The sequence below is a fragment of the Equus przewalskii genome, chromosome 3 (genome assembly GCF_037783145.1).
Source record: "Equus przewalskii isolate Varuska chromosome 3, EquPr2, whole genome shotgun sequence".
Taxonomy (NCBI): Eukaryota; Metazoa; Chordata; class Mammalia; order Perissodactyla; family Equidae; genus Equus; species Equus przewalskii.
Window position 1 is genome coordinate 17,055,743 of NC_091833.1, and position 27,360 is coordinate 17,083,102.

General features: G+C 51.1%; 2 protein-coding genes across 3 annotated transcripts in view; one reads left to right on the plus strand and one right to left on the minus strand.

The window, feature by feature from the left end:
- Nucleotides 1-5,040: 5,040 nt before the first annotated feature.
- Nucleotides 5,041-13,500, plus strand: CMTM3 (CKLF like MARVEL transmembrane domain containing 3). 2 transcript variants are annotated; one of them, XM_070612065.1, is made up of 6 exons: nucleotides 5,041-5,269; nucleotides 5,800-6,016; nucleotides 9,126-9,281; nucleotides 10,319-10,414; nucleotides 10,814-10,934; nucleotides 12,359-13,500. In XM_070612065.1, the coding sequence occupies exons 2-6, from the start codon at nucleotides 5,870-5,872 to the stop codon at nucleotides 12,394-12,396; spliced, it is 558 nt and encodes a 185-aa protein (XP_070468166.1). In that variant the 5' UTR covers nucleotides 5,041-5,269; nucleotides 5,800-5,869; the 3' UTR covers nucleotides 12,397-13,500. The 2 variants fall into 2 exon arrangements, with proteins under 2 accessions (XP_070468166.1, XP_070468165.1); XM_070612064.1 differs by lacking the exon at nucleotides 5,041-5,269 and having other exon boundaries at nucleotides 5,724-6,016.
- Nucleotides 13,501-14,198: 698 nt separating this feature from the next.
- Nucleotides 14,199-27,360, minus strand: part of CMTM4 (CKLF like MARVEL transmembrane domain containing 4) — a 58,747-nt gene continuing 45,585 nt past the window's right edge. The window contains exons 3-4 of the mRNA XM_070612063.1: nucleotides 23,134-23,232; nucleotides 14,199-21,983 (exon numbers count right to left, since the gene is read on the minus strand). Coding sequence (XP_070468164.1) covers nucleotides 21,819-21,983; nucleotides 23,134-23,232 — 264 coding nt within the window. The 3' untranslated portion in view covers nucleotides 14,199-21,818. The remainder of the gene's footprint in view (nucleotides 21,984-23,133; nucleotides 23,233-27,360) is intronic.

The following is a 27,360-nucleotide window of genomic DNA, read 5'->3' on the forward strand; positions in this document are numbered from 1 at the left end:
TCTGCAAGAAACTCACCTTAGCTATAATGATCTAGATAGATTAAAAATAAAAGGATGGAAAAAGATATTCCAGTCAAACACTAATTAAAAGAAAACTGGAACGGTTATATTAATATTGTACAAATTAATATTGTACAAATATAAAGCAAAGAAAATCCCCAGGGATAAAAGGGACACTACATAAGGATAAAGGATCAGTTTACCCGTGAAGATATAACAATCTTAACTGTTCCTAACAACATAGCCTCAAAATGCATAAAGCAAAAACTGATGGAACTGAAAAGAAAAACGGACAAATCCACAGTCGTTGTTGAAGATGTCAACTGTTTCCTCTCAGTAATTAATAGAACAGGCACACAGAGAAATCAGCAAGGATGAAATCTAAACACCACGCCAACCACCTGGATCTCACGAGACACTTCACTCAACAGACCTTCCTCTCAAGTGCACACAGAGCATTCACGAAGACAGACCACATCCTGAACCAAGAAACAAACCTCAATGAATTTAAAAGAACTGAAATCAGACAGAGGATGTCCTCTGACCGAAATGAATTAAATTGGAAATTAATAACAGAAAGATAATTGGAAAATCTCTAAATGTTTAGAAATTAAACAGCACCCTGCCAAATAATCTGTGGGTCAGAGATAAAATCTCAAAAGAAATGAGAAAATACTTTGAAGTGAACAAAAATGAAAATGCAACACACCAAGATTTCTGAGGTGAAACTAAAGTGCTTAGATGTTTACGGCATTCACCGCTTCTAGGAGGAATGTACCAGTGAGATACGCCAGAGAAACGCTGACAGAAAGAAGTAGAAGGGGCGAAATCATATCAAATGAAACAGAATTCAAAGCTAAAAGCATTCACTAGGAAAAAAGAGAAGTTTTCTTAAGATAATAGTTAATAAAAACTTACTATATGCCAGGCACTGCTCTAAGATATTTATATATATTAACTCTTATGTTCTTAACTGCTACCCCAAACAAAACATATGTTAACTTTTGTTCATCTAACACCATAGCTTCAAAAAAAAAAACACTATTAGAAATCCGAGGACAGAGTAATAAATCTAAAACCTTAGTGAGAAGCTTCAGTGTACCTGTTTTAATAAGTCAATATATCAAGTAAAAAAAGAATAAGGACACAGAGTTTAAATTATATAATTAACAAGATATATAATAAATACACAGATAAATTTGGTACCCAACTAAGACAGAACATTCAGTCTTTTTAAACACACATGGACTATTTACAAAAACTGACCATCTGTTAGGACACAAAGAAAAATCGCAACAAATTCCAAAAGAGCAGAACATACAGATCTATTCTCCGAATAAAACAGGTAAGAAAATTTGAAGTTAACCACAAAAGCACAGCCTAAAACATATCTTTTTAAAATACCCTTTTAAATTATTCTTGGCTTAAAGAGGAAATCAAAACTGAAACTAGGAGCTAACTAGAAATGGATAAAAACTAGAGCAATATTGTGGGGATGTGTTGAAAGTGATCCTCAGAGGAAAATATATAGCTTTAAATGCTTCCTTAGGAAACAAGAAAGACTTAAATAAAAGATAACACAAAAAACAAAATGAAACAAAAACTAGAGCCCAATTCTGTGAAAATAAAGGCAAAAGTCCCAAATAAAGTCCTAGCAAAAGGAATCTGGAGGGTTATCACAGGAGCGAAACACCGTGACCAAGAAAGGCACGTCCCGAGCCAGCCAAGCGCTTCAGGCCTGGTGCTTCCAGCTCAGCGCACTCTGCTTCCGGAGCCAGGGCCCGGTTCTTGAGTGTGGAACCACGCCACTCATCTGTCAGTAGCCATGCTGTGGTGGTGGCTCACACAGAAGAACTAGAAGCACTTACAAGTAGGATATACAACCATGTACTGCAGTTTGGGTGCAGGGTGGGGAGGCCAGCCCAGTTGTGTAGTGGTTAAGTTTGCACACTCCACTTCAGTGGCCCAGGGTTCATGGGTTCGGATCCCAGGCACAGACCTAGTACTGCTCATCAAGCCATGCTGTAGTGGCATTCCACATAAAACAGAGGAAGATTGGCACAGATGTTAGCTCAGTGACAATCCTCCTCAAGCAAAAAGAGGAAAATTGGCAACAGATGTTAGCTCAGGGCCAATCTTCCTCACCAAAAAAAAAAAAAAAAGAGAGAGAGAGAGAGCAAGAGAAAGATTGGCAACACATGTTAGCTCAGAGAAAATCTGGCCCAGAAAAAAAAAAAAAAGGCACATCTCACAAATACAAGGATAGTGAGCACAAGGAGAATTGCTACCGTCATTCACCGCATTTATAGATTAAAGGAGAAACCCCACAGATTCTAAAAGAAAAAAATCTGTATAGCAAAAATGCAAAGGAAATGACAAACCAAGAAAAAATATTCATAACTCACATTTCAGAAAACGGACTAATTTCCTGAATATATGCATTCTTTTGTATCAATTTTTCAAAGCCAACAATTAATAGAAAAATATACCAAAGTCAGTTCTCAGGAAAAGAAATGCAAATAACTCTTACGCATGTGAAAAAAAAAAAACCTTGATCCACTCATAACTAGAGAAATGCAAACTAAAACTGTCCAGAGAGATCTCGGTTTCTAAATAATAACATTCTCCAATAAAAAGAACCAAAGCTTCTTGGAAGAACAGCTGATTCTAGGGCTGGGGTGGGAGGAATGGGAAACGAACCTGAAGCATCTTAGAGTGCCGGAAAATAAGGAAATGAAAAGAAAAAAAAAGATGGTGCATGTTGGGTCCACAGGAGCCCACCTGAAGGGGCTCCTAATGGCCAAAGATGGAATGACCCAACCAACAAAATGAAGCCCGATAGTATTGAATTATAACCCAAAGAATAAAATCATTAAGTGGAGGAGAACGGAAAATATTCCTTACACAGGGAATGTAAAGAGCCGCCTCCTTCACACCGCAGCAGCCACCTCCGGGTGCCACCCACGTGACAGGCTCTGGGCTGGGGCAGGACGGTAACGACCGCCCCCAGGGAGCTCACAGCCTGCGGTGGGGTGGACAGAGGTCAGGGGTCTCCAGTCACCTCCCACAAGGGCACCCACCCAGGTCCCCTGGCCTCTCGACCGCTCTCCTGTCACCATATTTTTTTTGGTTTCTCAGTCCTCTTTCAGTCAACTGAGATATAAATTACATGAAATAAAATGCACCCATTTTAAGTGTACAGTCCAGTGTGTTTTGACAAATGTATGTCCCTGTGTAACCACCACCTCAGTCAAAATAAAGAACATTCCAGCACCCCGGAAAGTTTCTTCCCGCCCCAACCCTGGTGTAACCACTGTTCTGTCACTTGAGCTTAGTTTCGCCTGTTCGAGAATTTCATAAAAATGGAGTCACACCATATGTGGGCTGTTGAGTCGGGCTTCTTTCATTCAACATCATAGCTGCAAAATGCATCCACGTGGCTGCCTTCACCGACGACTTCTTCCTTGGCGTTGCTGACAAGCGCCCCCTCGGCTGGCCGGCCCGCAGGTGCTTCGTCCCTTCACCTGCGGAGGAACCACCCGGGGGAAGCGGGGGTGGGGGCTTCCAGTTTAAGCCCCTAAAAGCAGAGCCGCTGTGAACGTTTCTGCACAAGCCTTTGTACGGGCGCATGCTTTCATTTCTCTCGGGTAAACACGCACCAGTAAAATAGCTGGATGACACGGGAGGCCTCTCACTTTTTAAGAAAACGTCAAACTGTCTTCAAAAGTGGTGGGAACGATTCCCAGCCGCATCCGCAGCGAATGAGTTCCAGTTGCTCCGCATCCTCACGAGCACTTAACATGGAGCATCCCCTTTCATGAGGCCACGTTAACAGGGGTAGGGGAGCACCTCATCGTGGCTTTCATTTACATTCCTGCATGTCGATGCCGAACATCTTTTCATGTGCTCATTGGACGTCCATATATCTTTGCTGAACTGCCGGTTCCAATATTTGGCCCATTTTCAAAATGGAGTTTTTACTTCTTCTTCTTGAGTTACAGTTTTGAGTCATGTTTTCATTAAAACAGATCAGAGCCCTCACAAGGCCTCATCCCAGGGAATCTGGAGTGAAATCCAAAAACCAGGGCCTGGTCCTCCACAATCTGGCCATGCTCCCTGGCCCTCGGCTCAGTCCTTTCTTCCACACAGGCTGCCTGGCCGCCCTCTGAGCCAGCCGGACATCTCTTACCAGGAATCATCTTATTTAGGATTCTCTGGGAACATTTAGTGTTCACCCACTCCCCCAAAATAAGCTGGGACTTTCCTGCCTCTTGGGCTTCTGGCACTGCTGTTGAATGAAGAAATAAATGAGTGAATGTATGCCTCTTACCCAGATGGAGAGGTCAGCAAAGTTCTCTGAGGAAGTGACACTGCGTGATGATCACAGAAGAGTAAAGAGGAGTTAATCAGATAACAAGGTGGAGAAAAGGGAATCCAGGTAGTGGGGTCAGCATGTTCAAAGGCCCTGTGGCAGGGGGGAGCATGGTTGGTTCCAGAAACTGCAAGAAAGGTAGAGGAGTGGGAGAGATAGGGAGGAGAGGGCAGCAAGGGGTTATGTTTTTAGTCTCTATATCAAGACCCTGAGCAAATGGGAAGTTCCCAAGGTTTCTGGGGTAAGGGGAATGGAGGTAATGGTGATTGATGATTTAAGCGTTTCTCTGGCTGCCAAGAGAGGAAGCAGAGAGGCCTCTTAAAGACACCCCCACAACAGTCCAGAGAGGAGTCAGGAGTGGTCTGGAACCCAGTGGAGACTGTGCTGGTGGTAAGCGGACAAAGATCAAAGAAAGCTTTAGGAGGTGAAGATGTGCGGGCCTTGGTGACGGACTGGTAGTGAAGGAGAGGGAGAACGAGGACAAGCCCAGAGTCTCTGGCTCTTGGGGTGGACGGATGGATGGCAGTCCCTTTCGCAGAGGCCTAGGCACAGCGAGAATGTCATGGGCTGGGTCTAGGTCACACCAAACTCCCGGGAGGCTGGGCTGGCCAAGCATGGGAGGGGTGTGGCTGGGGAGAAAGAGAGAGAGGTGGGGTGGGCAGCTGACCGGCGGTCAAAGCTGCAGGAGGAGGAGCAGAGAGAGAGACAGAGAGAGAGAGAGGTCTTGCTGTTTGGACGCCTACACTTAGGTTCCTGGGTCTGGGACACACGCATGGGCAGGAAGCTAGACCAGAGACAGCGAGTGTAGACAACCCTTCTTGGCAAGGAGAGATTGGGGGAGCTCCGACGGGGTTTTCTGGGGCAGCAATAAGAAGGTTTCCAGCCTCCAGCACAAGGGTGAGGGGAGAAGGCAGGGGTCTGAGAAGGTCCCAGGCCAGCAGCCCAGGCAGCTGGGGTCCGAGGACAGGAGAGGAGGAGAGGGAAGGAGGGTGGAAGAGGGGCAGGAGGGGAGGATCGGAGGGAGTGAGGAGGTGGGGTAGAGGAGGAGGAGAGGAGGGTGGAAGAGGGGCAGGAGGGGAGGAGACAAGAGGGGAGGAAGGGAGGAGGGGAGGTGGGTAGGAGGATGGAAGAGGGACAGGAGGGGAGGAGGGGGGAGAAAGGGATGAGGGGAAGAGAGGAGAAGGGGACGAGGGGAGGAGGGTGTAAGAAGGGCAGGAGGGGAGGAGGGGGGAAGAGGGGAGGAGAGGAGACAAGAGGGGGGAAGAGGGGAGGAGAGAAGGAGGGGAGGTGGGGAGGAGGGTGTAAGAGGGGCAGGAGGGCAGGAGGGGGCAGAGGGGCGGAGGGCAGGAGGGGAAGGAGGCGGGCCGGGGCGGGGCGGGGGATGCGCCCCGCGCCAGCCGCTCTCGCCTATCTCTCCTTCCGCACAGTCCGGGTTTCCGCTTCCCTCCGGGCGCGGGGAGCGGGAGCGAGTCCGAGCCTAGCCCCGGCGCCGCCGCCATGTGGCCCCCAGACCCGAGCCCCGAGGCGGCCCCCGAGCCTGCCGGCGGCCCGCGGACCGACGCGGCGGTGCCCGGACTCCGCGCGCTGCTGCCGGCGCCCGCCTTCCTCTGCTCGCGCAAAGGCCGCCTCCTGCTGGCCGAGGCGGTGAGTGCGCGCCCGGCCCGGGCCCCGGCGGCCTTCGCGGGGGAGGGGAGCGGGGGGACCGCGGGGAGGATCGGGGGACCCGGGCGCGGATGCCGCCGTCGCAGCGCCCCGTCGCCGAGCCCCGCGCGTCGGGGCAGCGTCCCCTCGCTCCGGACGGGCTCGCTGCCGCTCCGCGCGAGTCCGAGGCGCGGCGGGGCCCGAACCCAGGCCGTCCCGTCCTTTAACTCAAAGTTGGGGGCCGGAGGGAAGCCCGGGGAGAGGTCCCGGCGACGCGGGGGCCGGGCCCCCGGAAGCCAGCCGACGGCTGTGAGACCTCGGGCGCCTCCGCCCTCTCTCGGCCCCGGGGGCGGGCCGCCTCCCCGCATCTTCTGGCCTCCGTCGCGGGCGCTGGGCTCCGAAACCCCCCGCCACCGGGAGGAGTCGGCCCACTCAGCCCTTAACGTCCCCCGGGTCGGGGGCCTGGACCCCTGCTTTCCCGGGCGCTGGGGGCCGGGCGGGCTCGAGCTGCGGGCGGAGGCTGGAGTGGAGTCGGGCCAGCCGGGAGGGGGGACAGCGGAGAGTGGGAAGGGCCCCCGGGATTGGGCGAGGCCGGGCCGCACGGTGGGGCGCGCGGGCAGCCCCCTCGGCCCCGGCTGCAGGGGGCGGGGGCCCCGCGGGGTGACTTCATCCCCCTCCTCCCCGCCCTCGCTGGGATCAGGCCGCCCCGCCCCCGCCGCACTCCTTCCTCCTTCCCTCACCCCCCACCCTGCCGTCAGGCCTTTGTCCTCGCGTCTCCGAAAACCCCCGAACTGTCCGCGCGTGCAGCCGGGTTGCTGCTGGGCCTGCACGAAGGGAAGGGGAGAGGCTGGGCAGCGGGGAGGCCGGATGAGGGAGAGCACTTGTTCCTTAGGTCCCCGGCGATTTGACGGTCCCCGTCGTTAGTCCCACTTTGCAGACCAGAAAGCTGAGGCCTGAGGGTCTACGGGATTTGACAGGCGTGTCAGCTGAGGGCCAGGTGACGACAAGGCCCCCGGGTGGGGATCAGAGGAAGGAGGATTCTGGACCAGACCTCTGCTTTGTACCACCCCCGGCAGATGGCAGGAGGCGGTCCTACCACCTCTTCTGCCCCTGGGGACAGCCAGAGGTTACCAGCTCAGCACCTGCCGAGCTCCCAGGTGAGGCTCCAGGGGCCTGGAGTTGAGCTCACACTCCAGGGAGCGCCTCCTGGTTGGCCAGCCACTCCCGCCCTGGAGATTGATGGGAGTCGCTTTGTGGCGAAGCCTTGAGTCCACGCCCCTCAGGCCCGCCTCCTGGGTGGAGGGGGCCGGGCCAGGGCGTTAGAGAAGGCCCTTGGCTAGCTGGGTGTCAGGAATCTAGGTCTAGGAGGATGAAGGGGGGAGTAAGACACAGGGGGAGCCCCTCTAGGTCACTCCTGCTTCCTTCTGGTCACCTCTGGCTGCCCCCAAGCCCAGTGGGGAGGCTGACAAGGCCAGGAAGAGGAGGAAGTGGCCACCAGGAATCAGGGAATGAGGAAATGGGAATCAAGAGGGGGATCCCCGGAATCCGGCCTTGGAGGATGGGGGACAGGAAGGGAGGGACATGAGAACAGCCCTCGGCAGCAGAAGTGTATCAGGAGCTGTGGACAGGGCTAGGCCAGGGTCCCATGGCCGTGCCTCCCTGGGGGGCCCTGGCTGCCTCTCAGCCCCTCTCTACGCCTTAGTTCCCCAGCCGTTCATTTGGGCTCAGCTGCCTCCATGGCCGTGTTCAAGGCTGATGTGGTGCCCTGGGGACTCCCTGAGATCTCTACAGCTCATTTGTCTGAAGCAGCCGCAGTGCTTCCTTTGGGGCATCTGAGTGTCCCCGGGGCCCCGCTGGGAGCTACTCAACCACGGAGGTGCTCAGACCCACCCACGGTGACAGAAACCAGACAGATAAGGATCAACACCCACAGGGCAGGGTTGCTTAAGAACTCTAGTTGCAGGGGGCAGCCAGCCCTGGGTTCAAATTCTGGTGCCCTTTTATTAGCTGCGTGACACTGAGGAAATCACTTCACCTCTCTGAACCTCAGTCTTCTCCTCTGTAAAGTGGGCTGTGAGCAGTACCTGGTGCATGGGTGGCTGAGGGGATCCGAGGAGATCCCACAAGCTTCAGCGGGCACTGGCCCAGGGAACAGCCCCAAGATCTTGGTCTGCCCTGCTACACACACGGTCTGCGGAACTAACTGGGGTTCTCAGCATCCTCCAGCATCAGTTCCCAGCCCCAGTGTGTGCATAGGGCCATGGAGAACATTCTGTAGTTCCTCAGTGCAGCTCGCCCCACCTTTCACAAGGGGTGGATGAATGATGCAGCAGGACCTGAGGTGTCAATGCCACCACTCCCTCCTGGGATGTTTTTTTTCCCTCACTGTTGTGGAAATTTGCAAATATATGAAAAAACTGAAAGAGTATCAGGTGTTCTACTGTTAACACATAACATAACATACCCACCCACCTAGATTGTGCAGTTAACACATTGCTATATTTGCTTTATCACATATCTTATCCATCTATCTGTCCATCGATCCATTTTACGTTTTGATGCATTCAAAGTAAATTGCAGACATTAGTACATTTCAACTCTGAACACTTCGGCGTGCATATCATTAACTAAAGTTTAAGATTTGTGTATTGTTTTCCAGGAAAAATTTACATTCAGTGAAAAGCACAAATCTTGGGTGTTGGGTGTGATTTTCTGAACATGGTTCCTGCCTAGTGGACTACCTTTGAAACTGCTTAAGTTTGATTTACCTTGGTTGGATACCATCTGAGCTGGGTGGATTTTGCCAGAGACCCTGCTGGGGTGGGGGGCCCTCTGGGGGGCTGGACACACATGGGAGGCTGGGGCTTCCTGATCACCTCCTGCAGGGAGCTGGCATGGGGTCAGGATGCAGGGCATGCCCAGAAGCACTGAGGGCAGCCCCACTGTGGGCCTGGGCCCCGTGATGGGGTTCTAATCCTGGCAGCTGTGGGACTGTGGGCAGGTGGCTTCCCCTGCTGGGGCCTCCTCTGTTCCTGACTGTGGGGCCTGGCTCAGGAGCATGGGGCTAGGGGCCATGCAAAGGCTCTGACTTCTCCCTCTCCCCACTTCCCAGGGTCTCTCGTTCATCACCTTTGTCTGCTATGTGGCGTCCTCAGCATCGGCCTTCCTCACGGCTCCCCTGCTGGAGTTCCTGCTGGCCCTCTACTTCCTCTTTGCTGGTGCCATGCAGCTGAACGACAAGTGGCAGGGCTTGTGCTGGCCCATGATGGTGAGGTCTGGGGCCCCAGCAGGAAGGGGTTGGCTGGCTATCAATCAGAGTTGTCGTGCATTTTCGCCGTCACCCTTTCTTCAGTGCCGTGGGAGTGCTGTTTGCAGTTGGTTGGAGCTAGGGCAGTAGACCTGGCTTCAGGTGATCCAGGCCCCACCACTCAACAGCCGTGTGACCCAGGGCCTCCAGTGTCCCTCGGAGAGGCAGGGAACCCCAGATGGCGTGCTCACCTCTGGCCACCAGGTGGCGCTGGTGCTCCCACCTGGGCCTGCCGGAGTCAGCCTGGGCCACAGGAATTCAAGCCATTTCCACATGGGCAGGGCAGGGCAGGTTAACTGAGGACTTGCAGACCTCAGCCAGCCTGCAACTCATTTTATCACCTGGGAGGGCCCAGAGCCCCACCTCGGACTTTACTGTGTGAAATGGGTCAGAGAGAAGGACAGCAAAGGCCACATTTGAACCCTGGTCTCTTGACTTCGTTGCCAACATTCTGCATGATAGGTTGCATCCTGTGGCCCCATTTGAGGGATGGGTAGGCAGAAACCACGACAAATAAATGGATCTGCCACACATTTGTAGCAACGCGAGGTCCAGGGCCAGATCTCCCCACTGAAGAGCCACAAGGGAGCAGGTGACAAGGTTTCTACCTTCTCTCTCCCAGCCAAAGGGGAGATCTGCAGCCGGGCCAAGCCACAGGGTGAGCCACAGCTTAGTCCATACCCTGCTGACCACTGGGCAGAGCACGGCAGCCTAGCTGGACCAGGGACCGGGCAGTCTCAGCTGCTGGCAGCCTGCAAGAGGCATCTGGGCAGGGGCAGGTGGGAGAAGGACCCCAGAGAGTGCAGGTGGGGCCAGGACAGGGGGAAGCCCCATAGATCCTGGACCTCTGGGCCAGGTATGTGTCCAGGCTGCCAGACCCATCTTCCTCTGGAAACAGTGGGATTCCAGCCCTGCATGCCACTTGGTGCCTTTCTGAGCCCTTCTCCCCTTCCTCAGCCCCCAGCTGGCCCCCCCATACTCTGCCCCTCTCTCCCCAGGACTTCCTACGCTGTGTCACAGCGGCCCTCATCTACTTTGCTATCTCAATCACAGCTGTCGCCAAATACTCGGATGGGGCTTCCAAAGCAGCCGGGGTGAGTAGCCGCCCTACCCCTGGGAGAGGGGCGCCCAGCAAAGCCCCGCTTAAGTTCACCCCCCCGCCGAAGCCCCAGATGCCCCTTGGGACACTCACTTAGTGTCTGGGGCACATTCTCTCCCTGCTTAGGCCCCTTAGGCTTTCACGTGGATCTCAGCGACTCCAGAGTCGTCTTGTTGGAGATTTACTCTGCCCTGAGTTTTGAAAGGCTGTTTGCCAAAAAAAGTTAACAGCTCCTTTTCCTATTTGTCATTACTGGGAGGGGTCTTTGCCTGGCAATCCCAGCTGCTTATCCAAGCAGAGAAGAAACTGTGGGGCTGGCCCTCGCCATTCCCAGGCCCCTGGACCAGGGACCGCCAGCTCCTGACGATGCGTCCCATCCACTCTGTCCCACCAGGTGTTTGGCTTCTTTGCCACCATCGTGTTTGCAATCGACTTCTACCTGATCTTTAACGACGTGGCCAAATTCCTCAAACAAGGGGACTCTGCAGCTGAGACCACAGCCGGGAAGGCAGAAGGTGGGTGGCACCATGTGGTTTCCACCAGGAACCCAGCTGATCACCCCAGGCCTCTTGCTGCAGGGGCCCTCTTCTCCCTTGGGGACACTTGGCTGGTTTGAGGCTGAAGTAGGAGCGTTTCCTCTCTCCCCACGGGCAGGAAGCGTTTTCACAGCCTGGTTCTCATATCCCTTCATGTGGCACTGATCATAAAGCCAGTGCCCTCGGGGGAGCACAGGGCTCCCCAGGGCGTCAGCCTTTCCAGGAAGGGCAAGCTGAGGGCATGCCCCGCACCTCCTCCTTGGCGAAACCATCCCTGATGACCCCCAGGGCAGCCATTCAGCTCCCTGGGCACAGCTTGCCTGCCCACGGCTCAAGGGCCAGGGAGCCAAGCTCCCATCCTTCTCCGCAGCACCCAGCAAAGCCAGGCAAGCTCAGGCTTGTTTTGCTTTTTATATGCAAGGGAAGTGCAACAGCCGTTCTGGCCCCTCAAGTCATCCTTCAGCTCAGAATAGCCGTTGTGCCTTTACCTGATTTAAACAAAAAAAGCTGCAAGTTGGATGGCTGGTTTTTCCATCTGTGACATATGACATGACAACAGCCATATGAACGTGTCACATCCTTGGGGTGCTTGTGCCTGGCACCGGGCAGGGTGTGTGACGGGGGCTCTGCAGGGGTGCAGCAGGAGGGGTTGGAGCTGGCCACCTCCCTCAGGCTTTCCTCAGCCACAGCCCGGGGGGCTTCTGCCCAGGGAAGCCACCAGAGTAGGTGCCTGCCCAGGGGGCAGGAGTTGCAGAGCGGGTGGAGGCCCAGGAGCTGAGCTGGGACAGAGGGCCCGGCTCCATGACTCTGGCCTATAGGCCATGTCCCTGCCCCACCGGCTCCACAGGCCCAGGTGGGCTTTCCATGGAGAGGCAGATATCAGCTCCTGCAACTGGGCACAACAGAGTGTAAAGAGCAGGTGCTCCCATCCAGGTGAGATGCTCCTCTGGAACAGGTGGTCGTGTCCCCGTGAGGATCAGCAGTAACATGTGGCTGGACAGGTAGACAAGGGGAGCTTTCAGAGGGCCTGCAGGCCCCGCCTTGGAGTTGGGATCTCCCCGTTGAGCACCTGCTGTCCCCACGCAGGACCCAGCCGGTTAGGTTTAATAACCCACAGAAACCGTCCCTCTGCTAAAAATAGATGGCGCTCGTCTTGTCTCACCCCATATTGCAGCTCCTCACCTCCATGTGGCCGCACCGTGGAGGTGACAGCAGCTGCCTGTGGAGGGTCCCAGGTACAGGGCTCGCCCTCGCTCGCCCCAGAGACCACCAACAGCATAGTCAGCCACAGGAGGGGCCTGAGCCCAGGGCTCCAGCTGGCAGCCCGGCTGTGCCTCCCCAGAGACGGCTCCCAGGCACCGCGGGCTGGGAACTCCTGCCAAGCATCCTCTGTTTCCTTTCAGAAGAGAATTCCTCTGACTCCGACTCCAACTCCGACTGAAGGCCTGCCCTGCCCTGGCAACCCAAGCACGCGGGCCTCCACCAGAATGTGGCCAGGGGACCAGGTGTGTTGGGAGGGAGGTGTGACTTATCAAGCAGCAGTGGGAATTGCTGACGGAGCGGGGCTCCTCACAGCCCCAAGGTGACATTGGTGAGCCCAGCATACAAGATGGCACCCCATGGCCTAGCACTGTCTAACCACTCTGCCCAGGAGGGCATCTTGAATGTTCCACCCCTTCTGCCCCACAGACCTTAAGCCCTTTAACCTCTCTGCCAAAAATAAGCACAAGGGGACAAAGCAGATAGCCTTGTTACCCCCGTCACAGGAAGCACTTAATGCTGTGGGGGGAGTTGGGGGGAAGGGGGGAACAAGTAAAAGAGACCCCCCGCGCAGGGCCGAGCCGCCAGGCCCAGCGGTTTTTGTCGGCATTAGTGCCCCTGCTCATGCTGGATGCTTTGTCAAGAATGATCCTTCCAAGATTCTCTTGTTCAAGGAGCACCAGTTCCTGCTTCATTCTTGAAGCAGGGAGAAAACTGACCTTTGCCCTATCATCTAGGCGAGAGTGGGTCTCGGTGCCCAACTGACACCTCACACCCTTGGAGACCATGTCATCTTAGGGTGACATGACTCTTCTGGGTCTAAGACTGTTTGAAAGTAATGCTCGTAGACTGACTAAGTAGGTTCAAGAGATCGAGGGTACCAAAGGATGCAACAGCAGGGACAGCATCCCGGGTAGCTGGCAGGCCCAGCCAAACCCCCTCTCTCCCTGGGGCCCACGGCAAGTGAGAAGTCACTGGGCACTCAGGACAGTGTGCTTCTAGATGCCAGAGCAGGTCTCCTGACTGCCTCAAGGGGCAAGACGTGCCTTCTGTGTGCACCTAAGGACCTAGGCTGTGTATATATCTTCAGTGGGATTTTATACAACTTTATATCATTTTTTATACAAAAGCAGCTTCTTAAATTGCATTTCCTGTGACCCAAGGGGACTCATGAATGAGCCAGAGTTTGGACCCACGTTTTGGGCATTTGTAACCTTTATTTTTCTCTTGCATGTGAACCTACCCTGGAAAAAGCCATAATGGATTAAACCAGACTTGCTCCCTGCTTGGAGTGTGTGTGTTTGCACCAACCTTACACCCACCGAGTAAAGCCGTCTGGCTCCACGCTTTAGCCCAGCACAGTGGGGGGAATCCTGACACCTCAGGGTTCAGCAACAATGCATGCGTGCTTGCTCCGTGCCAGGCACCCTAAGCGTCTGACTCGTCTTCTCTTCCTTACTCCTCACACGATGCTAGTTTATAGTTGAGAAAACTGCCAGAAGTTTCAGTGACTAGCCTAGGTCACTGCAGCCCCTTCAAGGCAGCCCAGGGCTCTCTCACTTATGTGTTAGGATGACGTCCCATGGCAGCCTCTCAGGCAGCCAGAACCTGGGGCTCTCGTGGTTTGGAAACTGGTTGCACAAGGGACCTCAGAGTGGCAGGCCGGGAGGACCCTGGGTCAGCATTTGGCCCAGGCCAATAGGAAGAGGCCAGGTGTTCTGCCCCAGCTTCCACACACAGCACATTCTGAAAATAAGTGTGAAAATTAAAATGCGCAGAAGTTGAGAGGGACGTATGGTGGCAGGGTCTGCTCCACCTTGCCAGCCCCCGCCAAGCCAGCCCAGGGGCCTAGTGACACTGACAGCACAGAGGCCTCATCCTGTGGACTGGGCTGCGTTCAGCTTCCACCTCACAGGCCTGCCTCAAGAATTGGGTCCACAGCCTTTGAAGGAGCAGGAGGAAAGTCAGAGCAAAGAGACAACACCATTTTTACATGTCCATTTATTAAACAAGAACTCCTTCATGACAATTTAATACAATATTTATTAGTGATTAGTGTTGAGAAAATTATTTCCCTCTACATACAAAAATACAGATTTGAACACTATGAAAACAATCAGGACAAGTACCATGAAAAGTTGGTCCTTCAAAAGAAAGGGGGAAACTGAGGGCAACGTGAGGCTTTCTCTGCTGTCAGGGACAAGCCGAGAGGAGCAAAGGCTTTGGGGCCCCAAATCACTCCAAATGGATAGAGTCCAACCCAAGAGCCAGTTGGAGTGCGTGGTGCCCAGCCCATGGCATCCATGTTGGTTTGAGAAGCCAGGTGGGAGCTCTGAACAGCATCAGCCAAAGTTTGCCAAATAGGCATCACCTCAGAAAGCCCCGCAGCTGCGTCTAAACTGTAGAGGAAACAGACCTTCAGAAGGAAAGTGTAATCGTTATTAAATTAACATTGCACCCGAAAAGTGCCACTGGGCCAAGTACCAATGAGTAATCGTATTGGAGTTATTAGCCATCTGACTTGACTTCCTTTGTTAGAAAATAATTACATATTCTGATCCTTCAGAAGGACCCAAAAAAACACCTACAATTTTACGTTTCAATAAATCCATTCCTTCATTTTGCACCGGCTCAGCTAGTGTACTCGAGACTTTTCCTGACCAGACATAACTCAGTCCTGCAGGGGTGGGACAACCGAAGGAGCAGCTCAAGTGTGACCTGTGTCTTGACTTCATCAAGCTCCTCACAGCAGGGCATCCATTTTGTTCAGGCCAAAACCAGAAAGGGCCACCGAGCCTACCCAGCGCATCCCCGCAGCAATCTGAAATCCGAGTGGAAGGTGAGCCCATGGCCCAGGGAGGCGCTCCGGGAAGCGCCCCACACAGACAGAGGGAGGCGGGTGGCAAAGCTAGCGGGACAGCCTGAGCTGATCCGGAGACACCGGGCCAGAGAACGCCCTCCGGGCCACTAGCCCACAACGGGGCTTTTCACCATTTTGGACCCAAAGACGGGGCAGTCAGAGCACCGAGGATGTTCTGTTCTTTTTTTAAATATGGAGCCACTTTCCTCGTCCTGTTTGAGGTGAGGAGTGGCTCTCCAAACTGAACAAGTGGTTAAAAAATGCCAAATGCAATTTTACTGATTAATAATTATTTCACAGAAATATACTCTTCCTCTCAGACTATTTAAATAAGCAGAAACAAGATGCTGGGGAGATAGCAGCAGAGAAGAGACAGGAATAGTCAGGGTTTTTTTCTTTTTTAAAATACATATGAAGTTTAAAGGGAAAATGGCCAAACCTCAGAACCAGCATTGCTGAAAGCAATGTTAAAAGGACACAATCTAAAATCATGCTACAAAAATAGTGTTATCTGGTTTAACTAAATGTACATCTTTTTTTCAATTCCATGATTGACAAGAGTGCTTATGTGACACACGGAAGGCACCAAAGGTGAAGTGATTATTATTTGTCTTAAAATATACAAAAAGAGAATTACCTACTTCAGGAAAAAAAAAAAAGTCATACCTGTAATAAATAGTTAAATGTTTCTGTCACGGGTTCCTGAACCCCTACAAATTTCAACATATACAAATAGTTTCGATCCCTAGCATTCTCTTAGAGGGAAGCACACTGAACAAAATCAAGTTATGAAAAGCACTGGTTTTGTCCACATAAGTCAATTTCATCATGAGGTGGGATTTGAAAACTCGTTTTTAAATGGGTTCCAGAGTGAAGAGTTGGAAGCGGGTGGCCCCTCAGTGGACCTGGGCCAGCTTGGGGGGCCATCCAAGCAACCCACCCTCACCCGCCCCCGAGAACGGGCCTTCCCCCAGCCCCTGGACCTGCCACTCCTCCCTTCAAGCCCCAGATATTTGCCTTCCTCACGTCTGCAGAGAGGGGGACAGAGTCTTGAAACTTGCAAAATCGATTCTGGAAAGGCAGGAAAGCAAAACAGCCTGTGAAGAGAAGCAGCCGCGAGTCAGACCTGGCCCTGCCTGAAGCGGGCACCAGGTCCCCACGCTGTCCTCGTGTCCTGACCACCCCCCGCAGATGGCTTTCCTGATAAAAGGGGTGCCTCCTCCTGGGCTTCAGCAGTGTCCTGCAAAGACAGACTCCGATTTGATGTTCCTGACTGCTGCTAACGCAGGGTTTCACACCTTCTCTCCTTTGAGCACAATCACGAAGAGAGATTTGGGGCCTCACCCTGAACCGCATCAAGAAAGCTGATTACGGGCATCGGAGACAAGTTGCTCCTCGCAAATCAAAACCATGAAGTTCTGACAGCTCACTGGCGATTAAGCCCTCAGCGCTCTCGCTGCTGCGTATTATGCATCCCAGTGCAAACCTGTCACTCCCTCCAGGGAGTCTGGATAGCAACGCACCTGCATTAAAGTCTTGGCATACAAATTGTAGACAATGCACTAACCCTATGCAAAGGATACACTGTGCAAGGTCCCATAACCTAGATTTTATTCTAGGCAAGTTGCCATTGATTCAAACTCAGGGGGCTTGTGGGTAACTTTTTTCTTTACTGTTATATTTATGGAATAAGAAAAAGTACAATGGAAAAAAAAAATCCCAAAGATTGAGAAATTGTATCCAAATGGAATAAGCACATAAACTAGACCAAAGAAGGGAAAATACATCAGGACCCATCCTCTGTTTCAAGCCTGCGACTGTATAAATGCCATTTACTGTGTGAAGAAAGTCAAACAGGACATTCACTCAGAAGAAAATTCTTCTAGATCTAACAGATAGTGAGGGTATTTTCTTCCAGACAGTTTCTAAATAAAAGAAATGTAAAAGGTCAAATATTTCAAATTACCTTCTTGACCTGACAGTTCTTAAGATTTCAACCATATTTGCCGAGAAAAAAACTGCTGAGAAGAGAATACACACCAGATTTCTTAAACAGGAACGTTTATAAAGCTCAAGGCAGGCAGTGTTAGGTCTGTGTCCTCCCTAAGTGGCCCCCAAACCAGAATCCGAGTCGCCCATCCAGACCCATGAGTTCCCAAACTCAGCACCAAGAGCCCACCCAGGGCGCCAAGGAATACTGGTCCCAGCGTTCAGCACTCGCTTTCAAGCTGGTCCCAGGACATAAGAGCTCACGGTCCCAAAGACAAGAGGATAGGAAGGTGGTTAACCAAGTACATTTTTTCAAGTCAGCCTGGGCTGGTAACCACGTCTGGCGTTATCAACGGTGCCATGGCTGACAGTACGGGCGTGCTGGGCCTCCTCCGCCCTCCTCTCCCTCCTAGACCTGCCCCTGCTCCCATCTCACCAGCCTGTCGCCTAGCTGGTCCTCAGGGTGGGTGCTGATAAAATAAGAAAGACCTGGGGAAGAGAGAACGCTGGGGTTCTGCAGGTTTCAGCAGGAACTAAAAAAGTGTCACACGCCAATGGCAGTCCCTGGAGGAGGAAGCCACTTTTTCTGCTCGAGAGAATCAATCAGCAGCCCTCGGCCTAGAAAGTGTTTTCACCTTCAGCCACCTGTTCGATGTCATTATTTCCCTGTGAACAAGACATGGAGAAAATGACAGTCAGGCAGGGACACAGTGACTTCAGGGTTGCTTTGTTTTGAACACGGATGGCACAATGGCAACCACTTCGACTGCCTTCCAGAATCACTAAATCGGCCACATGTTGTCTCCACATTCTATTCATGTGTTAGGACAGGTTCTAAAACCAGCCCACAGAAAATCTCGCACAGCCAGAGATCAGACCTTGGTCCATCTCTTAAACACACGGAGAGGTGAGGGTTCTTCCCAAACACACGTGCGAGTCTGCAAGAAAAGGTAAGACTGGGCCTCACGTGGGACCTGACACGTGGAGGGGTCATTCAGGGCTCATTCGTTGCAAGCACGAATTCACATACACGTGCAGACAAAAGACTTAGTGCTTCACCTACTCAGAGACCGCCTGTGGCTGAGCCGAAGTCTGAATCACTAAGGGAGCTTCAAAGAAAGGCAGATGGAACTGCAAACTTCAACAGAGTAGGAATGTTTTCAGCTGAGTCACAAAGCTCTCACCAGAAGCATCTGACACGGTGGAGCTCAGACACACTCTATGCTTACCCGGGGGCGTGAGCCTTCCTACCAGGGGACAGTATTGGTCCCAAAGGGCTGGGGGTGTCATCCACCTCCCAGTGCCAAGCCTCAGAGCCCAGCCAGGTCCTCGCTGGCTTCCCTGTGGCCAGGCTGGGCTCTGCCGGTGCTGGCACTTCAGTCCAATGCCAAGGAAGACGTGCTGCTGGGAGTGGGCAGGTTCCCACGTTCCTGCCTTTTTGTAGGTGAAGGGGATCTCGTGGACGACTGCTGCTGCACAGAGTAAAACTCTTATTTTCTTTATTTTACATGAACTTCTCTTAGGAGGTTTTAACCTGTAACCGCCTTTGTCCTTCCCTGGCTTTATGTAGGGCCAACAAGTGTCTTCAGGCTTTCGTGATTGTAATCTCTGTATGAAAGGGGAAAGGTATCTCCCGCCAGGACTTCAGCAGCATGGAGGGAGGATAAAGGAGGATGAGAGGAAAAAAATAGCACATCAAGCAAATCAGTGCCAAGATAAACTTTCTCGGAAGATGTCAGCATTTGCATCCATCTAAAACCACCAGACGTTCCACCCAATGCCAGAGGGTTCCCACCATCCGGTCTCCAGGAACAAACTCAAACGTGCGCAGCAACTGCAGCTCTCTGGGAGTCTGGCAAACACCGTGAGAGCCGCTGTCCTCCCACGAGAAAACTGAGAAACACTGAGCGCCTGAGCCTTAACATGCCCCGGGCCAAAGTGCCACTGGTCCATATTGGGACTATTAAATGTGAAAATAGGCTTCCTTGAATTTGCAAAGAATAGTCCCCTAAAGCCCCCAAATCTAGATTGTCTTCTTTGTACACAGAGCCAACATAAGAAAGATGCAGATGTCACTGCAGTCACCACAGACAACCACACTCCCTCCTTGACTCCCCCCCACCTCACGGCCATCGGTGCCGAGATGCAGGATTCTGCGTGGCACCAATTAGACAGCGTGCCTTGCCACCTGCAGCTGCAGCAGGAGCTAATTAAATATAAACAAATATATTTACAAAAATCATGGGAGAGCCTCATGGCACAAAGGACATTAAATAGTTACGGGGACATAAATAATTCCAGAGATTCTAACACTAAAATGCAAATTAACTCCTAGGTCGCTCTGTGGCACAAGGTGTCATCACTTTTTATCACCTCTCGGCATTTACAGTTTCCATGGGCTTCAGAACAATTTCTTGCAGCTGACAACACATCCTCGAGGCCAGTCGGCTCCTTTCTCCCAGATGATAAACTGGTTTTATTGAAGTGACTTGGGGAAACTTGGGCAACAATCCTGCCTGAATGGTATTCTTTTTTTCAATCTCACCTCAAAGGCGGCTTTTTTTTATTGAGGCCAAGTAACATGATTCCCATTCCCAGCAGGAGATCTCGATAAAGTTCAGGGTGGTCCTTCCAAGTGGGTCCCACTTAATGCAAGGCTGAGTCTTTGTGACCTTGTTTTCAATAGAACTCTCAGAGAGAGAGATAAGCCCAATTCTGCCTAAGCATATACACTCAACAAATGCAAAATAAATATATAAAATGAACAGATAAAATCCAGATGTCATAATCTCCTCGAAAATCACTACATAGACTAGGTTCGAAGCTTGTGCAGCATGGCTGGTCACGGGCAGAGGGCTCTCTCAGACCTGCTGGGCAGCACACCCAGCTGTGACCGGGCCTGGCTGCCCTCTGTGGGTGCGGACGGCAAGGTGAGTTACCAGCAGACTGTGTGGGTCGCACCAGCGGCCCACACCCCTGAACTGACCGGGAGCTGGAACATGTGACCTGGGCCACTGCCCCGGAAGGAACCACAGCAGAACTCGGAATGTACTGGCTGTTATTCGGGGAGCTGACCCCCAACCCCGACCTTTCAGAGACAGCACGGTCCCATTTCCTGCAGATTCCCCAGCCTAGCAGTGTCACCTGGTCGGTCCCCCACGCTGGGAGAGCAGGCGTTGCTCTTGGATGAAGACTGCAACAGCGCCCGTGCAGAGGTGGCGTTTTTCTCCCACGCGCTCTCCTCCCCACCCCCCAAACACGCAGTCTCTCCCTCGTTACACAGTACACTGCTAAAGCTGTAAATGCTCCCTAGGACAAGACCCTGGGAATTCTCCACGTTACTGCAAAATCTCCCCGCCAGCAGTAAGTGTTTTTTCCTTGGAGAGGGCTAAACGTAAAATATTAGAGCTAGCGTGAGGTTTGTAAACATTAAAAACAGCTCAGAGAGTGAAAACCTGACGAGTTAAAACAGTTTTTCCATAAAAGATACAATTAGTCTCCAACAGAAAAAAACCAAGAAACAACAAACTACAGCATCGTAGGGCCTCACTGAACTCATTCACCACAAGAATCTTCACTTCATCAAGAATCAGTTCAAAACCTCACAGAACTAGCATTTTTCCCAACAGCTTCCGAGATTGATGTTCATAGTCATGACCCTGAGGCACAAAGCGACAGTTCGTGCCTTCGGAAACGTCAGTGAGAGGACGCGTCGTGGTACAAATTCAAGTATTTTCAAATCCTAGGCAAATCTGCTCAGAATCACTTTGGAACTCCTCTCAGGCATTTGAAAATCAGCACACATCCTTCAAAGAGAGGTCTGTCCCCACCTGTGGTCCGTGAAGCCAGCAAATGAGCAAGTGTTCTGGCTGGTGGAATGGACTGGTTTTCCTTCGTGGCTTTTACCTGAGAAGGTAAAGCAGTTCAGCCTCAAAGTATGAAGGGTAGGTAGGATCCTGGAAAACAAGACGGGCCCCATATTCCCGGAGGAGAATCTGGGATTCAGGGAGGTGATTCATTTGAGGAAGAATCAAGTGACTTCGCAGCAGGGTAGGAAACGAAAGGCACCCCTCCCACCTGTCAGCGGTCTTGTGCAGCTGTCCCCAGAGGACACCGGCTTGTCCCATCACCATAAAATCCAGACTGCAAAGAGCCCCGCCTGCACACCCTCAGTGTCACACGTGCTTTCTGGGCTTGGCCTGTGCTGGCTGTCTCGATGCCCCAGGCATGGAAGACGAGGAGCAGGGGAGGATCCTGGCGGCGAGACTGAACGCTGACCTGGAGCACGCTATGGGGGCGGCCCAGGGACCGCTGCTCACTGACCGTTTCAACCCTGTACCTTCATTCCTCGACTCTGTTTCCCCCCAGCAGTCCCCATTTAATCCAAAGTCTTGATGTGTCACAAATACATCGGACAGAGTGGCTCAGAGTCACATGTGAAGGCTGTGCTCAGGGACAGTGACGACACAAAGTGGACATGGCAGCCAGTGAGGCCAGCTGCCCCCAAGGCCACCACAAGCTGGAGAATCCGCAGGCCTCTCCCACCCGCCTCTGTCTGGACAGCTGGGTAAGGGGGCTCCCTGCCTCACGTACCCGCCAACAGGGTCACTCTGAAAACCCTTTCCCAGAATGAACTTTTACCAAAGAGGACAAAATTCAACTTAATCACATGAAAATCTGACGTGACGAGGGAAAGAAAACTTGATTGAAAGGATGGGCACAAGGACAAAAGGGAGGAGGACGCTGGCAGGTCCTCACGTGTCCAGGCGCTGGATCTCGGGGCGACCGTCCACGTCTCTGGACTCTGTGCGGGCGCGGATGTAGTCGTTGGCACTCTGCTGGCGGATGCTGACTCTCCATTTCTGCACTGCCAGGAATGTGTTCACCGCATAGACCGCAGTTGCCAAGAAGCCAAATATCTATAGGAAACAGGCACAGTTAGTCCTCAGGCACAGCAGCCATCTACGGGGTTTCTGGGCAGGACCCGCCCCAGAGCTCATGTCACTGTGTGCGGCTTCTTCCAGTGTACCCCTAGTGCCCAGCCTTCCTGAATGTTTAGCCATCAGACCAGGGCCAAGTCCATAGTCACATGACCCACATAAAGTCCTGCCTGACCTGAAGACAGTCTAAGGTTTCTCTTGAAGTATTTTGGATCTATTAAAAAAAAAAAAAAATCACAAAAGTGCCTCTTTTATAGCACTTTCATGGCCACTGGTCCCAGATGAGAAAATACAATGTAGACGAAATACCACATAGACAGAACATCAGCTTCTCACATGTGAGCCCCAAATCCAGCTGTAAGGCCCGGCATTCGACATCACAGCCCCCAAACCCAGACCTGCTGTCCAGCTGCCTCTCCCCGGGCGGCTCCAGGTGGGCAGCTCCAGGGCGGGAAGCAGTGGCGTCTCAATTATTGGATAATGACCGATGAAGCTACTGAGTGACACCTGGGTGAGCAGCTAGTTTAATATTTTATATAAACCTCTTAGTCCCCACCCCCATTACAAAAGTGCCGTATGTTCTTTGTAAATACAGAACCACACAGAATGCAGAGCACAGAGAGTGAAAGTCTTACATTACCTGGTTCCCACCCCACCCCCCACGGCATTCTACTCTGAAGCGAAAAAATGTCATCTGACTGCTAAATGGAGTCAAGGCTGCCTGCTTCCTCATTAAAACTCCCACACTGGCAGATAAAGCTCTCGAAAGCACATCACTGACACATCCAGGGCTCTGCTGGAAACAGACCAAAGCAGTGGTTCTCACACTTGAGGGTGCATCTGAATCACCTGGAGGGCTTGTTAAAACACATTTCTGATTCGGTAGCTCTGGGGGAGCTGAGCATGGCGTTTCTAACAAGTTCCTGGGTGATGCTGAGGCTGCTGTTCCAGGGACCGCACTTTGAGAACCACAGCACTAAAGGGACTGGGATCTCCGGTGGCCCAGTAACAACATCACTAGCAAAGAAAAAGCTAGAGGAGAAGAAGTAGACACATGCTAGGGGAGAGAGGAGAGCAGGCCACCAAGTGTACAGATCAGCCCATGTGTTAACCATTTGAGTGCACTTACCACGGCAGCAATTTCTGCTCCGGTTTTGTGGTTTAAAGCAGCCAGTACGATCGAAGCAATAAAGAAAAAGAAAGTGCTGAGTCCAGTGTTGACCAAATCCTAAAAAAAAAGATAAAACCACCTGAAAAGAATCATTTCATGCTTTGCCCTAAAAGCAACTGAAGAACTTTCAAAACAGGAAGCACAGTACCCAGGCTCTCTGAGGGCTCCATGTTTCAATCGTGATGGCCCAGGGTATTGGTCACACAAAGGAAGGCAAAGATGGTAACAGTTTATGATGCTACTTGATAAATCACCAGAGCAAAATCCAACTTTTAACCAAGCATGTTACCATTTCTTAATGACTTATTATAGAAACCCAAACTGCTAACCCATCAAGGACATGCACGCTAATTACCATTTAGAGTTCTATTGTCATCTTTTAAAAACACATTCAGATCATCTTGGCATGGACAAAACTCCCCGGGAGTCCAGAAGGTACAGAAACTGGTGAAACCCCCTCCTTCGTATGTGACATCTCAAGCGCACTGTTCTCAGACCCAGAGGACACACACAGCCAGACCTCATACTCTTTCTTACGCATGGTCCTTGAGGCCTTGTGCTGCTAAAGCCTAGGGGATTTTCTCCTAAGCTTCTTGCACAAAGCAAACTGGGTTACATATCCAGTGCTTCGAAGACTTAACTCCCGCCTTACTTCTCGAGAGGAACATAGCACAGTGATTAAGAGCCACAGCCAGACGAGGGTCCGAACCAACCACGACTTTGGACAAGCCACTTTGCTTCTCTAAAGTGTGTTTTACGTGAGCATAGTACCCCCTCCTCCCGGAGTTGTTTTAAGGATTAAGTAGAACAATGCACGTGAAGGACAAGGCACAATGCTCGGGTTAGAGTTAGGGTTCCCTGCATGTTTACTGTCACTTCTGTCATTAATACTTCGGCATCAGGTCCCTGACAGCCTGGGTCATACCAGAGTGCCTCTGCGATCTCCACTGGGAAAGAAAATCCACATGAAATCCTACACTGCTTAAGCGCCAGGCTGACTGTAGCATCACCAGGTGGGTCCTCCTGGCTGGCCTGGCTTCATCATACGGTGCTGCACCTGTATGACCAGGACCCTCCTGGTCAGCGCTTCTGGGCGGGCTCACGGAGAGCAGCAAGGACTGACTAAGAAACTGTTCAGAAAGGTCTGCCAGCAGGACAGTTCTCACCATGACAGGCATTAAGAGATGGCAAATTTTTCACAAAGTCAAACCAGGAAGTGTTTAGTTACGCTCAGCTCTGGGTAAGGTGCTACAGGGATAAAAAAGAATATAAAATGTATTTTCTAATCCAAAGACTATCTAGAACTCGGGAAGGTGTTTTATGATACAATGCTGAGGCCAAACAAAATAGTAGGTACTTTAATGGTGACTATATAAAAATATAAATGTGGAACAGGGCCAAAAGGTATCAGATTTTGAAGAGGTTCATATTATGTGTCTATGAATTCCACATTTGGAAATCCACTTTCAACATCATACTAGTGCAAAAAGGTCTAAGTAAAAGGATGTTCATCATGATATTATTTAAAACAGCAAAAGACTAGAAGGAAACAAAAGGCTCAAGAATGGGGGGTTTGTTAAATAAAATGGCTTTCCATCATCGAACACTATGCAGTTCATTAAAAATACTGACATAGTTGCATATTCAACATGGAAGATACTTGAGATAGTTTAAATGAAAAGGCATGATTTTAATGGTTCCATTTTTCTCCACTCACATATTAAAACATACATGCATATGTGAAAGATAGCCTAGAGAAAAGAGCCTAGAAGGTGATACCCAAGTATTACAAGGGGTTAGCCCTGGATGGGTTATCATAGAGGATTTTTTCACAGCTTTATTGAGATATAATTCATATACCACAAAATGCACCCAATTAAAATGTACGAGTCAATCACCACAATCTAATTTTAGAGCATTTTCAGCACTCCAGAAGGAAACTTCGCACTCCTTAGCAGTTAATTCTTCACCTCTCCCCTAATCCTAGGCAACCACCAACTTGCTTCCTGTCTCCATGGATTTGCCTCTCTGGACTTTTCATGGACACTGATTTATGTAACGTGGTCTTTTGTGACTGGCCCCTTCCACTTAGTGTAATAGTTCAAAGGCTCCTTCATGTTATAGCATATACCAATACTCCATTCCTTTTTATTACTGAATAATATTCCATTGTACAAATGCACCACATTTTATATATCTTTTCATCAGTTTTTGGACATTTCAGTTGTTTCTACTTTTTGATTATTATGAATAATGCTACTGTGAACTTACAAGCTTTTGTGTAGACATATGTTTTCATTTCTCTGGGGTCATCACATCATTTTATTTTTTTCTGTTTTATTATCTACATTTTCCAGTTATTCTATAACAAACACTTATTACTTACATAGTTTAAAAGGCGAACTAAAATACTAGAAAACTTAGTCAGCATCAACTGTGTGGGTTTCTTAGCCAGGAAACAAAATCAAGGCTTGTAGATTCATCCTTCATATTAGGGGGCACACCTGGGCATGCCCTCAGATGTGGGTTTTTGGAGTTTTTCACTCAACATTGGTGCTTAATTTTTTTTAAAGTTTTTAATGGGACGTGTACTCTATCAGCCACGTGCTTTCCAGTTTGCCACAGTCTTCCCCACCCACTTCAGTCTCACACCCAGCCCCTTCATGTTTCCTGTCTGGCCCCTAAAACACCCGAGGTGGCGGCACCTTATGCTGGGACATGAAGGGGAAGGTCGCCCTCACACGCACGTGCTTCTGGTCTCTCCTTCAGTGACACACCACAAAGTACAGCTGTGAGCCCAAGAAACTGCAGACACAGTTCCACAGGATCTGGCCTAGAGGGTGCTAGCTCAAGGCCTCTTGGCCATAACTGGCCTATTCATAGGTTTGACTTGTACAGTGTTCAAAAGAAATCTGAACAAGCCAACATTTAAACTCCAGAAGACTGCACATAAAAAACTAACTTCTAAAAAAGCAAAATAAAACCCAACTTCTAACTGTTCTTGAAAAACCGTTCCAGGAGTCTCATGAAGCCAGGACACAGCGGGCTGGGGCTGAGTAGGAGAGCCACCTCTCCATCTCCCCGGGCCCGGGCCCATGTTCCCACTTGCCCATTTATGTCACATGCCCAGCGCCAGCAGACCCCGAGTCTATAACCCTGCTCCAGTCCCAGGGAATGGGCCACCCTACAACATGCCTCACCCTTCCATACTCTGTGCCTGGCACGCACCTATTCATCCTTCAAGGCCCACCTGGAATCTGGCATTCTCTGAACTTTCCCCAGCTGATCCCACTCCAGGCTGCCTGTCCTGAGGAATCTACTCCCTCCGTGCCTGTGTTCTTCCAAGCCTCACACAAAACTGGACCATAGGGAGCACACAGACCACAGGAGAGCAGCTTGCATCTGCCTACCCTATGCTTTCAGTTCCCAAAACCTGGCACAGAGCAGCTGTTTGACAGTTTGCTGAACTAGTCACAGATGAGGCACCTGTAAAAACAGGGTCAGCCCTGGGCTGTCCCTGCACTCGCTCCCAAACCACTGGGCTCTGTGGCTGGCTCCAGTCTCAGCACTACACATGGATGCGAGAGGAAGTTTCCAACCACTTGGTTCACACTGTGCACTGACTTGTGCTCAAACAGCCCCGGTATCAGGGACAATCCTAAGATGGCCGACAGTGGCAGCGACTATCTATGCAGAGTCTATTGTGCCAACCACATAACTGCCAGTGTCTCACTCAGTCCAAACTTCATTTTGATCCAAAATAGCTACGAGGCAGGACATGTTATTCTGTTCTACTTGTTTAGATGAGGAAACTGAGTCCCAGAAAGGATGAGTGTGGTATAATGAAAAATATATATTTCGTCTTTGTCCCCAGTTCCTTAGAATTTCCTGAGTGATAGGAGTGTCTTGTGTCATTCATACTGTTTTCAGCTGTCCCTGAGTTTATGCTAATGAGGTGACTCTCTGGAGCCCGTAGATAGTTTCAGGATGGGGGCTGGTTACCAGAAAACCAACCAGGTGATTAGATGGTTGGAACTTTCAGCCCTACGCCCCAGCCTGCAGGGAGGCAGAGGGGCTGGGGACGGAGTTCAGTCTCCAAATGGCCGCTGATTTTAATCAGTCGTGCCACATAATAAAACCGCCATAAAAATCCTGAATGATGGGGTTCGGAAGCTCCCGAGTTGG